At 41.7% G+C, this 12174-nt stretch overlaps 1 protein-coding gene across 4 annotated transcripts in view; it reads left to right on the top strand.

Annotated features, from left to right (window-relative positions):
- LOC126395392 (uncharacterized) overlaps positions 1-12174 on the top strand; it is an 83611-nt gene that overhangs the window by 21491 nt on the left and 49946 nt on the right. For 3 of the 4 annotated variants that reach the window (XM_050052822.1, XM_050052821.1, XM_050052820.1), the window contains exons 4-5: positions 6081-6142; positions 10025-10099. In XM_050052822.1, the coding sequence (XP_049908779.1) occupies positions 6081-6142; positions 10025-10099 (137 nt within the window). The remainder of the gene's footprint in view (positions 1-6080; positions 6143-10024; positions 10100-12174) is intronic. The other variant, XM_050052823.1, reaches the window with a different exon arrangement.

Genomic DNA, 12174 nt, shown 5'->3' on the forward strand with positions numbered 1-12174 from the left:
TATCTGATAGTATACATATGTGACAATAATCATGTGTATAATAACAGTAGATAATAGTAGTAGTAGTAGTAGTAGTAGTAGTAGTAGTAGTAGTAGTAGTAGTAGTAGTAGTAATGATAACGAGAGAGAGAGAGACAGAGAGAGACAGACAGACAGACCGGTGTATCATCGGGGGTCCTATCTGTTGCCTCTTTAACTTTAATAACTTCATATTCACAATTCACAATTCTTCATATTATAAACAAACAAAAATGATTTTGTCTCGTAATTAATGTTAATGTTATTTTAAAATGTAAGTCTCTTAATGAGCAACTTTTTCAAAATGATTTAAGTAATTATTTTCAGGCACTAAGTTATCTTTCAAAACGTTTCTCATTACTCTGAGAGTCAATATTTTCGGAGACCTGGGCCAATAGTAACAACATTTTAGGTTTTCCTTAATAACGAATGTGTTAATAACACTGATGCTGCAGCAGATAAAGGTGGTCATTTTATTGACTTTAATACTGCTGGGTGGTTTATTGTAACCTATAATAATATAACCTAGCAACAAATTTATATTAGGCAATTGTACAAATGTATTGTAACTAATAGGCCAAGCAAAATCTTTAAAATAAAAGTAGTGCAATTAAAGTGTAATATTCGCATCTGAGACAGTGGAGTAGATTAATAATCAGGGCTGAAAATTAACACCCGCCAAGCGTCAAATGCGGGTAGATTTTCCATTTGGTGACTAAATCTCAGAAGGCTATCCGCCACATTGGCGGCTAAATGTTTGTACCAAAATAGTCATGTAATAAATTATATATAATAGCTATTTGACGGTGGCTGATAGCAGACCGGCGCTCAGTTTGTTGTGTGTTGCACTTAAATTGATCCCCGCTGCATCAAGGAACCTGTAGGCCTACTCGGAGGACGCGCACGCACGTAGGCATATCGTGTGCCCAGATCCATGATCTGCTGTTAATAGCGAGCAAGCTATCACCACGGGCGTCATGTGACGACATTTACCAGGTGTAAGTAAACCACAGACAAAACGAAAAAACACCGATTAGGACGATGCTGAAGCTGTAACGTTACAGAAAAAAGAACGTTTTGTGAGAAATGGAGGTTGTCCATAAACACCTTTCAGTTATAATTAGAAGCCATCTCAAATCTCACTTCGAATTCTGCTCATTATTTTATCAGGGCTGTCTCACCATCTCATTCCCACCCCCAGAGCACAGATGGGAGGGATGCAGCTGACACTCATGGTCAGCGGTAGAGCACATATCAAACAGCACTAAATAATTGCAAAACAGAGCATCACCAAGCACAATTTAAGTTTTTAGGTAGTATTTTTGCTGCAGTGAACACGACTGTGTGCACACAGAGCGCACTTAAGACATTGCGGTGGATGCTACACACTTTTCCTTCTCCAGCCACCTTACGTACATTTTCACCACTATGGAGCTTTTTTCCTATCTTTATTCAAGAGAGTGATATATCAATTTGAGAGAATTATTTATTGATTTCACGTTCAGATTTTCTAATATTGTCCCTCAAAACCCTACCCTCGCACTCCAATAGCCTCTGCTTGCGCTTATATCTACTCTGTTTCTGCTCAAATTGTGTGCTCGCACTCAGATACAATGTTGCTTGCACAGATTTCCTGCTCCAGCTTCAGCTCTTCTCCTCGCCCTTAAGCTGCTTCTGTGCGCTCGTGGAATTTCTGCTCTCATATTTCTGCCTTGCGCTTGGATTTTTTTGTGTAACAACCCTGTCAAAATCCCCCAACCAATAGAAAGCCAGGTTTATTGTTGACCAATGAAATGATCCCTGCCTCCTTGCGAGCGTGCTCGCTTTAGTTTAAGAGTGTTTAGTTTTTTAGAGCAAGTTTTAGAGCCGAAGCTGGAGCAGGAAATCTGTGCAAGCAACATTGTATCTGAGTGCGAGCACACAGTTTGAGCAGAAACATTGTAGATCTAAGCACAGGCAGAAGCTATTTGAGTGTGAGGGCAGGGTTTTGAGGGACAATATTACAAAATCTGAACGTGAAATCAATAAATAATTCTTTCAAACTGATATACCACTCACTTGAATAAAGATAGGAAAAAAGCTCCATATACGACCTGCATGGATTGTGTAAATGATTTCAGTCTGGAAATAAAGCCAACGACAGCTCTTTCACAATTATTAAACTCCATATCCTCATTTTGAGTCCTCATCATAGTGCAGGCCAAGATCGTTATAAAAAACTCAGATATATAAATAATGTTCACCTATCAAACTTTCGTCTTTAGATGATATCCTAGGGTCGGGGATACACTGATGTTCACAATAGTTTGGGGGAGGTGTAAAGCAATCATTCTAAATGCTGTAAACATATGAACACTGCGGTGACACTTGGCTGTTGCTGTGGTTCACCTGTAAAGTCCCATTGATCAGCAAGCTCATTTCCATACATTAACATTTATGAGGTGGTTTGCATTAACCAGTTATGGTTGAATGTGGGCGTGTAAAGGGCGCAACATGAGGGTCCACATGAGGACAATTCCAAATTGATTTGGGATTTATAAAAGGAACCTGCACTCTAGCAGGTGGACGCACGGTTTGAATAAGAATATTTTTTGGCACATTTTCTGCTTTTGTCCACACATACACTGTTAGTATGGATCCTATGCACTGTTTTATAAATGAGACCCCTGATCTGTAGCTACTTTATTAAGTAGAATGAGGTGTGCTTGTTAGACTGGAATGGCATGGCTGCCATACATGTACAGATGCTTACATGCTGACTTCTATAGACAAGGGGTGAGTTCGTGTACATAAATCTCTAAACGTGGGTAATTTTTTTTTCGTGTAAATGTGTACACAGGTTTCACCGCTGGGTAGTGCTATTGCATTATACCAGTAAAGCCCCAGTTATACCAACTGAACGGGCCATTTAACCAACGTGCCGTTTTAATAGAACGGAGCATGTAGGCTACTGACCTGTTGCCAAACCTGGTCTCACACCATTTCTTGTCATATTCACAGTTGTTACCGGCCTTCGCTTTAAGACGGTGGCAGTGTGGGTGTGACGTAGTAGATGTTGTGGGAAGTAAAGCGGCGTATAGAGTGTACGGACGGGAATGGCACCGTGAAAATAGTACTGTTCATGCTACGGGTGGTTGCAGTCTGTTTACAGTGTTTAGATAGGCCCCAGTTACAGCATAGTCTCTGTGAGAAGGCCCTGCATTATGTTATGTTTTCCTGCTGTAGAGGAGAAATAAATATGCTTCTGCATGGACGTCAGTTCTGCATCCCCATTCTTCAAGCAGAGTTGGTCCGGACTCCTAGAGCTACTTACCAGCAACGAGCCAAGTTGTAAAGCTAGAGCTACTTACCAGCAACGAGCCAAGTTGTAAAGATAATCTACAGAAAACCAGTGTCTCCCTACGGTTCGGAGCGCCAGACTGGAGAAGGTAACACAGTCTATCACAGTTAGTCAACAACTAATATTAATAACCGTTTATGATCTCAAACACGTGTACACGGACTCACCCCTACTATNAGAGAGAGACAGAGAGAGAGAGAGAGACAGAGAGAGAGATGCAGGTAATAACAGTAGCTTAGTTAGTCAACAACTAATATTAATAACCGTTTATGATCTCAAACACGTGTACACGGACTCACCCCTACTATAGACTGAGGGAGCTAAAATTCTTCAACTTGTGCATTGAGATGTTGGAAATCAGTCTGTTGTTGCCAGCGCATTGTACTTTGCTGTGGTCTGCTGGTGAAGCAGCATTGGAGCCAGTGACATCAACAGACTTAATAAACTGATTAAGAAGGCTGGCTCCATAATTGGCTGCAAACTGGACACATTTGAAGCTGTGGTGAAGAGGAGGACACTGAACAAATAATCCTGACCACCCTTTCCACCACCTACTGGACAAACAGCAGAGCTCTTTCTTTGACAGACTGACAGATAAAGGAAATATTTCCTGCCCAAAGCTATAACTACACCTGCTACACCTCACCTCTGTCTCACGGACAACTGTCAGCTATATTATTCTGTCACAGCTAAACTCCACTCTGTTTGCTCTTCAGTAACCTTGCACTTCAGTAACCTTGCACATGGCAAATGTTCACATCTCTCTTCCACTCTACCTCAGTGCAAACTTAAAACTTCAACTTAAACAAATATGTACACTTGCTTTATATATATATAATAGGGGTGTGCCATATCATCTCATTCACAATAACACTGGTAGATTTTTTTAATTTCATATGAAAATTACATATTGTGATATTTGCGATATTTGGACTTGTTCACATATTGACGTCATACCGTTCCCCACGGCAACAACAAACATGGCTGAAAGCAAAATAATTAGCGACTGCGGTAGTTTCAAAAAGAGGAGCAGCTTTAGTGGTGTGGAATAAACTGAGGCGTCGTTAGACCTGGGCGTCCTTAATGTTTTATCAACAGCCTGGGACTTCTCAGACTCTATAAGCGAGTTACTGTGAGTTACCCACTCTGCAAAGGGAACTCATTCAGAGCATCCACAGACAGCAGCACAGCGTCTCTGGCTCTTCTCTCCTGCCATGCGCAAACAGCAGTCAGTTTTGTAAAGTGATTAAAGGGATAGTGCACCCAAAAAATGAAAATTCAGCTATTATCTACTCACCAATATGCCAAGGGAGGCTCTGGTGAAGTTTTAGAGTACTCACAACACTTACGCCCCATATACAGAGGCAATGCCTCGCTGCAGTGGTCGCGGGCTCGACTCCGGCTCGCGACCATTTGCTGCATGTCGTCCCCCCACTCTCTCACTCCCCCAATTCACTCTCTCCTGTCATAAAGGCAAAAGCCCAAAAAAATAATCTTAAAAAAAAAAAAAAAAAAGGCATGTGAACACACATGAAGGTGGTGCCCATGTCTGACGGTCGTGCAAGCGCACACACATCAGTGCAGTGTACACAGAGGCAGTTAGAGGTACAGGCTACAATGAGGCTAAAAACAGAGTTCAGATGACGTTTTTCCAAACAACTTTTTGTGTCGGGGCTTCAGGACACTTGGATCACTACGGACGAGCAGTATGGAGATATTTTGTGGTTTCAATTATGTGTTCTTGGACGTTTTAATCTGGGTCGCCGTCAGCCATTAGATGTGCAGTTGTGCTGCTATCCACTTCTCCCTCGGATCTCCGTAAGTGTTGTGAGGACTCTAAAACTTCACCAGAGCCTCCCTCGGCATATGGGTGAGTAGATAATGGCTGAATTTTTATTTTGGGTGCACTATCCCTTTTAAAGATAATCTTTGTTCAGTTTTTACTGAATATTTGAAGGTAAACTGGTCAACATGTAAAACTATATCACTTATTTTGTTGCAATACTGTTTTCTTAAGTTGATAGTAAAATAATATGTATTTTTTACTAATTTGTCATATCATCAAGAATATCAGTATTGCAAAATTACCCCGAAATATTGTGATATTATTTTAGGGCCATATCGCCCATCCCTAATATATACTGGTAGTGTGTTATACTATGGATATATTTAATATTTCAGTATTACTTAGTATTTCAGTTCTTTTTATTTTACTATAACTATAGTGTATTATAGTATGTTCTTTTTATTGTATATTCTGAAGATATATATCGTATTCTTACAGAACATGTTGGGGTTTATTTTTTTATTGAGACATTTTTTTCTCTTCTTGTGTGGAATGTGTATCACTGTGCTTTTACCGCTCCCCTGCCTGCATGTAACCTGCTGCTGTAACGAAAGAATTGGAGCAATAGATCTTTTTGCCTGTCTGTCTGCCTGTTGATCTGAGTATCTATAGGTGTATTTATGTGTCTATCTGAAGGTTCAGTGTGTAAGAAGTATTGTCACATACATATACTATCAGATATTAATATTTACTTTCAACATATTGTACCACAATAGCCAGAATCATAATTATAATATTATTACTTTCATTAATGTTGTTGTAAGCTACTGTCATTACTGTCTGTCCTGCATCTCTCTGTCTCTCTCTCTGTCTCTCTTTCTGTCTCGTTGTGTCATATGGATTACTGTTAATTTATTATGTTGATCTGTTCTGTAGGACATCTGTTGCACGTCTGTCCGTCCTGGAAGAGGGATCCCTCCTCAGTTGCTCTTCCTGAGGTTTCTACCGTGTTTTTTTTTCCCCGTTAAAGGTTTTTTTTGGGGGGGGAGTTTTTCCTTATCCGCTGTGAGGTTCCTAAGGACAGAGGGATGTCGTATGCTGTAAAGCCCTGTGAGGCAAATTATGATTTGTGATATTGGGCTTAATAAATAAAATTGATTGATTGAAGTGCGTAAAATTTAGGGGATTTAGTGGCATTTAGCAATGAGGATTTCACATTGCAGTCAGCTGCAACATCTCCCAGGTAGAATTCCTTCAATCTTCCATGTTCAGGAGGTTTTTACCAGGAGCTTCATTATCACAATCAGCAGAGGTTTGTTTCTCTCCAAATCAAAGAGACCAGGGGCCTCAATTATAAAACTGTGCACAGGAAAGTTGACTAAAGGTGACATATGAAAAAAGCACAGGAAACTGCTTAGGAACAAAAATATCCTGATTTATAACACAGTGCGCACGCATGTCCCACGCTGGTTTCCATTTAGAAATCACAGGCATCTTGAAATTTTGGGCAGGTGAGAGTGTGTCTTGCCACCACCCATAGGTGCCTACAAATGGCCAGTGAAACGCCCTTAATTGATATTCATCAACAAGAAACTGCATGAAGAAGAGCATGGCAAATGTAACAAGTAAAAGGTAAAAAAACAAAATTCCAGAATATGTGAAGTTGAAGCTCTTGTTGGGGAGGTTGATAACAAAAAGACAACGTTGTTTGGTGGACTCAATATGGGCATTACTAAAGCCTAGTTCACATTACACGATTTTCACCGCGATTTTGACGTCGCAGAGGCTCTTGAGAGCCACCTTGGGTCATAGGTGAGTTGGCAGATAGTCTGCCATGACGAGTCCTCATGTGTGAACAAGCCTACGAGCAAGTCGCCCAGACGTTTAGAGAGCAAGCCCAAATAAGCAACTCCACTTTAGAAACAAGCCCAAAGTCGTGGCTAATCAGCGGACCTGGCAAGTGGCAACCCTGCAGCTTGTCCTCCTCACATTTCTTCTGTCCTCCTGCATGCTGACGTTGGACGTATCTCGCCTATCATTGGCTGATGCTCTTTGTCAGTCGTGTCAGCCTTCTCCAGTTTTCTAGCATGCCAGATATCCAGTCCCAGTCACAGACGAGGGGGCGACTTGCTCGCGTTTAAATAACTTATTAGACGGATATATATCCAAACGCGTGATAGTACTGTATGTCGGACTGGACTCGCTTCTTTTGGGCTTGTTTCCATAGCCCTGGTTGCTTGTTTCTCTCCCAAAATCTGGCAACACTGAGAAGCTGGCCGACAAGCAACAACAACAATGGCAGCGTCCAGAGGATCACGGGAAGCGCTTTGTGTTTGGATCCAGGATAATAAAGAATATCCATGCCTTTACGATGTGTCGTCTCCAAGTTTGGTGACGTCACCGTGTTATCTGGGGCTCTGTCGGCAACAGTGTGGTGGAGAAATCTTGTGGTATGCACACACAGGTCGTAACGCAGTTGGCGAGACTCCCGCTGACAGAAACACTAGGGCTGTAGTCTCCTGGTCGACTAGTCGATTATTTGGTCGCTATGCTCTCGTCCGACCAAATTCGTATTAGTCGAATAATCGCCGTGTTACTTTCATAAGGAGAAAAGTGCTACATCAACAGCTTTCCAGGAATAAGGAGAAAAGTGCTACATCAACAGCTTTCCAGGATTAATCCATTATTTCCTGCGGCGGGACAGGCTAAGTTACCTGACAAAATGGGGGTGTTTTCAAAACACCCCTGTTGTTGACAGAAAGTTGGACTCGCCAACCTTCACGCTCAACGTAGCGGTGACGCAGACCTCCTGTCTGTTTCTGTAAACTGAAACCATTTCCCTCAGTGGAAGCAATGCTTGTATTTATTTGTATTTCACAGATAAGAAACGAGATTGTGAAGACAGTAAAGCCTCCACTAAAATAGCATTTTAAGTCTTTTGTGTGATCTATCCCTCAGGGATTCATATGAGCCGAGGAAATCTCCGCTCGTCGCTAGGCTAATGTATACCATGTAAAATGCCATAGGCTGGCGCTAATAACGTAAGCATGTTGTATTTGCTTGGAAAACGTGTTTAGTATAAGACAGTTGTTTTGTCGGTAACCCTTGTGAGTTGTAATGGAGCCAAATTATGTACCCTTACTTTTGTTAAATGTTGCTGTTGTCCCTGGTTTTATATGAGGAGAGGAAAAGATCGCTAGATGCTAGGCTAGTTTATACAATGTAAATTGCCATAGACTTGTGCTAATAACGTTAGCATGTTGTATTGGTGGGGGAAATGTGTCCAGATAAAGACAAGTGTTGTCTGTCAGTTCTGTGATTTATAGTGAAGCCAATTTGCGTACTTGTGTTTGAAACTGTCTCTATTAAGCCATGTTTAATGTGAGTTTTAAATCAACTATATAAATAAAGTTTGATTTGAACTAAACTTTAACACAGTCCTAGTGTTTTGGAGGTGTAACTGCAGAGTGACACAGACACACCACCGCAGAAGTAAAAATAACGTACAGATTTTTTTCCCCGCACTACTAATCGATTAGTTGAAGATTATGTGCGACTTTAGTCGACCAAGATTTTATTTGGTTGACTACAGCCCTAAGAAACACACATTGCCAGGTATGAACACTCAAAAGATTACGTCTCCGCGACGCAAAATCAGGGTGAAAATCGTGTTATGTGAACTAGGCTTAAGGCTAAAAATGCAGCGGAGTGGCAGCCTTTGGCAGATGCTGTAAATGCTTTTGCCTCAGACTGTTTCGGAAGTCAGGAAGAAGAGGTCCGATATTAAGGTGTTTAGGCTATTTGCAGTGATTTATTGAGACAGGAAACTGAGGGATGTTTCGAGCTGACTGTCAGACAGTTTCAGTGACTGAGATAAACACTCTAAATGGGGGATACAGATGTCATAGCTGTTTGACAAACAATCTGATTTTGTTGCTGGCGCGTCTGGCAACCCCCAAAAAGGGAATGGTTTTACATGTGGTGTCCACAGGCAGCTGCTCTCTCCTTATACTTCCTGACTGATTCTTCTCTAGTTTTGTGTTCTGCTAGTGTCCTTGTCACTACTGATAGCATGAGGCGGTACCTGTAGCCCAATCAGGTTGCACAGGTAGTCCAGCTTCTCCAGGATGGCAGCATGGTTTGCTGTGTGTCTCCCAGTACAGTCTCAAGAGCATGGAGAAAATAGCAGGAGACCGGCCATTACACGAGGAGAGCTGGACCGTAGAAGGGCATCAACCCAGCAGCATGAGCAGTGTCTGCTCCTTTGTGTGAGGAGGAACAGGAGAAGCACTGCCAGAGCCCTACAAAGTGGCCTCCAGCAGGCTACTGGTGTGCATGTTTCTGACCAAACTGTCAGAAACAGACTCCATGAGGGTGGCATGACGGCCCGACATCCTCTAGTGGGACCTGTGCTCACAGCCGCTCAGCTCAATTCGCATTTGCGAGACAACACCAGAATTGGCAGGTCTGCCATTGGCACCCCATTCTCTTCACAGATAAGAGCAGGTTCACACTGAGCACATGTGACAGGCATGAAAGAGTCTGGAAATGCCGTGGTAAACCATATGCTGCCTGTAACATCATCCAGCGTGCCTAGTTTGGCAGCAGGTCAGCTATGGTCTAGGGAGGCATCTCTTGGAAAGGTTGCACAGACCTCCATGTCATGACTGTCCAGTCACTGATGCCCTGATCCAGGTCTGGGAGGAGATTCCCAGGACACCATCTGCCAACTCATCAGGAGCATGCCCAGACGTTGTCGGGAGTGCATACAGGCACGCGGGGGCCGTACACACTAATGAGTTACATAATGAGTTGTGTTTTTCTCACCCATGTAACTGCAGTCTTAGTTGATTAAAACTTGGTTCCTTGTCTTGTTTCAGGTTCGTGAAGTGTGCGAGAGTTTTTCCAGAGAAAGTCTCAGATGGCAGGTCTACGCTCTACTGGCCCTGCAGGAGGTAAGCAGTTGCCTCCACCACCAAGCTAACAAGCTGTCTTTGTTAGCAGGGCAAATGATTCAGTGGATAAATGTAGTGTTTACTTCTGTGAAGCATACATAAAATACCTCAGACAAGATTGAGATTTAGAATATCACTCAAGGATAACAGTATAAATTGTTGGGGTGGGGGAAAGAATTGATTCTTAGATGCATCATGACATGGACGATTTGGCATAGATTCATAAATGTCAATAATCAACTATCTAAATGATTATTAAGATAAGATAAACTTTACTGTCCAAAGCGGGAAATTTGTTTTGGGCACATAGCGACAAAGCTACATAGCAGATGAAACCATCATATACAAACAAGACACACAGTAGACAACCATGTAGTACGCAAGGCGCAGATTTGAATAACATAATAGTGCAATTAGGACTACTGGATGAAATAAATACATCAACTTTATCATATCAGGTAAGGCAAAATGAATAAAAGCTCCTTAAGGTTGCACTAGCCCAGGACGTAATCATAAAAAGTGCCAGTAGTCTTACACTGGACTGTAAGGGAGCCAAGCCATACTGCCGTACCATATCTTATAATGCTTGCTACGGCATTGTAAAATGTTAACATGATCTCGGTTCGGACCCCAAACAGCCGCAGCCTGTGGAGTGGTTGTTGTAGCCTCTTCAAGCTCTAAACTCTGGAAAATGCTCCAATCAGTGCTGATGAAGCAGCCCCTCAGTGCTTCTATACTGTCCTCAGTCCACTTCAGCACTGGGCCTTGGTTGATTTCAGCACTGATTTATAAGTGGGCATATAGGTCAAATACGCTAGGGTTAGCTTGTGATTCATCATCACAAAAGGCAGTGGCACTGCTAGCTCCTTTTTAATTTGTCTTAATAATAACATTTAGAATAGATAAAGGTTCCTGTTAAACAATTCAGGGAGTGGGATGAGCACATTTCAAGATTCATTTGGAATTATAAATGACCAAGAGTGAGATTCTCAACATTACAGCAGCCGGGGAGAGGGGGGGCATGGCTCTGCCTTGCTTTATGGATTACTATTTGTCTGCTCAGCTGAGGTATTTGGTATGTTGGTGTAACCCAGCCTATGAGGCTAAATGGAAAGTTATCTTTCATGGCCATGCCTATTCAGTCAGTTTTAGGTTGTCCCAAGAGATTTAGTGAAGTCTATCGACTGCAAAACCACTGTGTTGATTGTTCTTTTAAAGTGTGGTCAAAAGTGGTTAAAAGACTTCAGCTTTACACAGAAATTGGACAGTTGAGCTGACCTGTGTTCCACCCACACTTCCTCCCAGCATCACTGGACCATAAGTTCAAACAATGGACTAGGCAGGGAATCACCTCTTTCTGCAGGATAATGAAAAATGGAAATGTAGTTGATTTTGAGGATTTAAGAAATTCTTATGGGTTAGGCAAGGATGATATTTACCGATATTTACCGATATTTACAGATCCACCACTTTTTTTGGAAAAGAAATAAAGACCCCTGATCTAGCAGAACCCTCAAGAATAATGCAAATATTTATCGATACTTATGATTCAAAAGGTACTAGAAGAATCATTATACAAGAGCTTTAATTCACTAAATAGGAACACAACAGATTATATTAGACAGCGCTGGGAAAAAGAAGCCAATATAGTAATTTCAGATGAAACATGGCTCCAAATTTGGAAAAATCAATCCACTTCCACAAATTGTCTTTATTGGCGAGATTTTTGCTGGAAGAATTTTATCCGCTTTTTTATTACCCCGAATCAAAAGTCCAAATTCAGTAATTCACAGTTTTCTTGTTGGAGGGAGTGTGGTGTGGCTTCTGCAGACCATGTTCATGTCTTTTGGTCTTGTCCATATATTGTATCCTTCTGGAAAGAAGTGGGTCACTTAATTGCTGAGACGTTGGACATAACTCTTGATTTCTCATTTACCTGTTTTTATCTTGGAAAAATTCCTCAGAAAAAGGGACATATACCTTGTAAAAAAAAGCAATAACCAAAAGTTGGCTTCAGCGAAACCCTCCTACCATGAGACTGTTTACGAACATTATAAACTCTATTTGTGGAATGG

Source organism: Epinephelus moara, chromosome 9 (assembly GCF_006386435.1).
Source record: "Epinephelus moara isolate mb chromosome 9, YSFRI_EMoa_1.0, whole genome shotgun sequence".
Taxonomy (NCBI): domain Eukaryota; kingdom Metazoa; phylum Chordata; class Actinopteri; order Perciformes; family Serranidae; genus Epinephelus; species Epinephelus moara.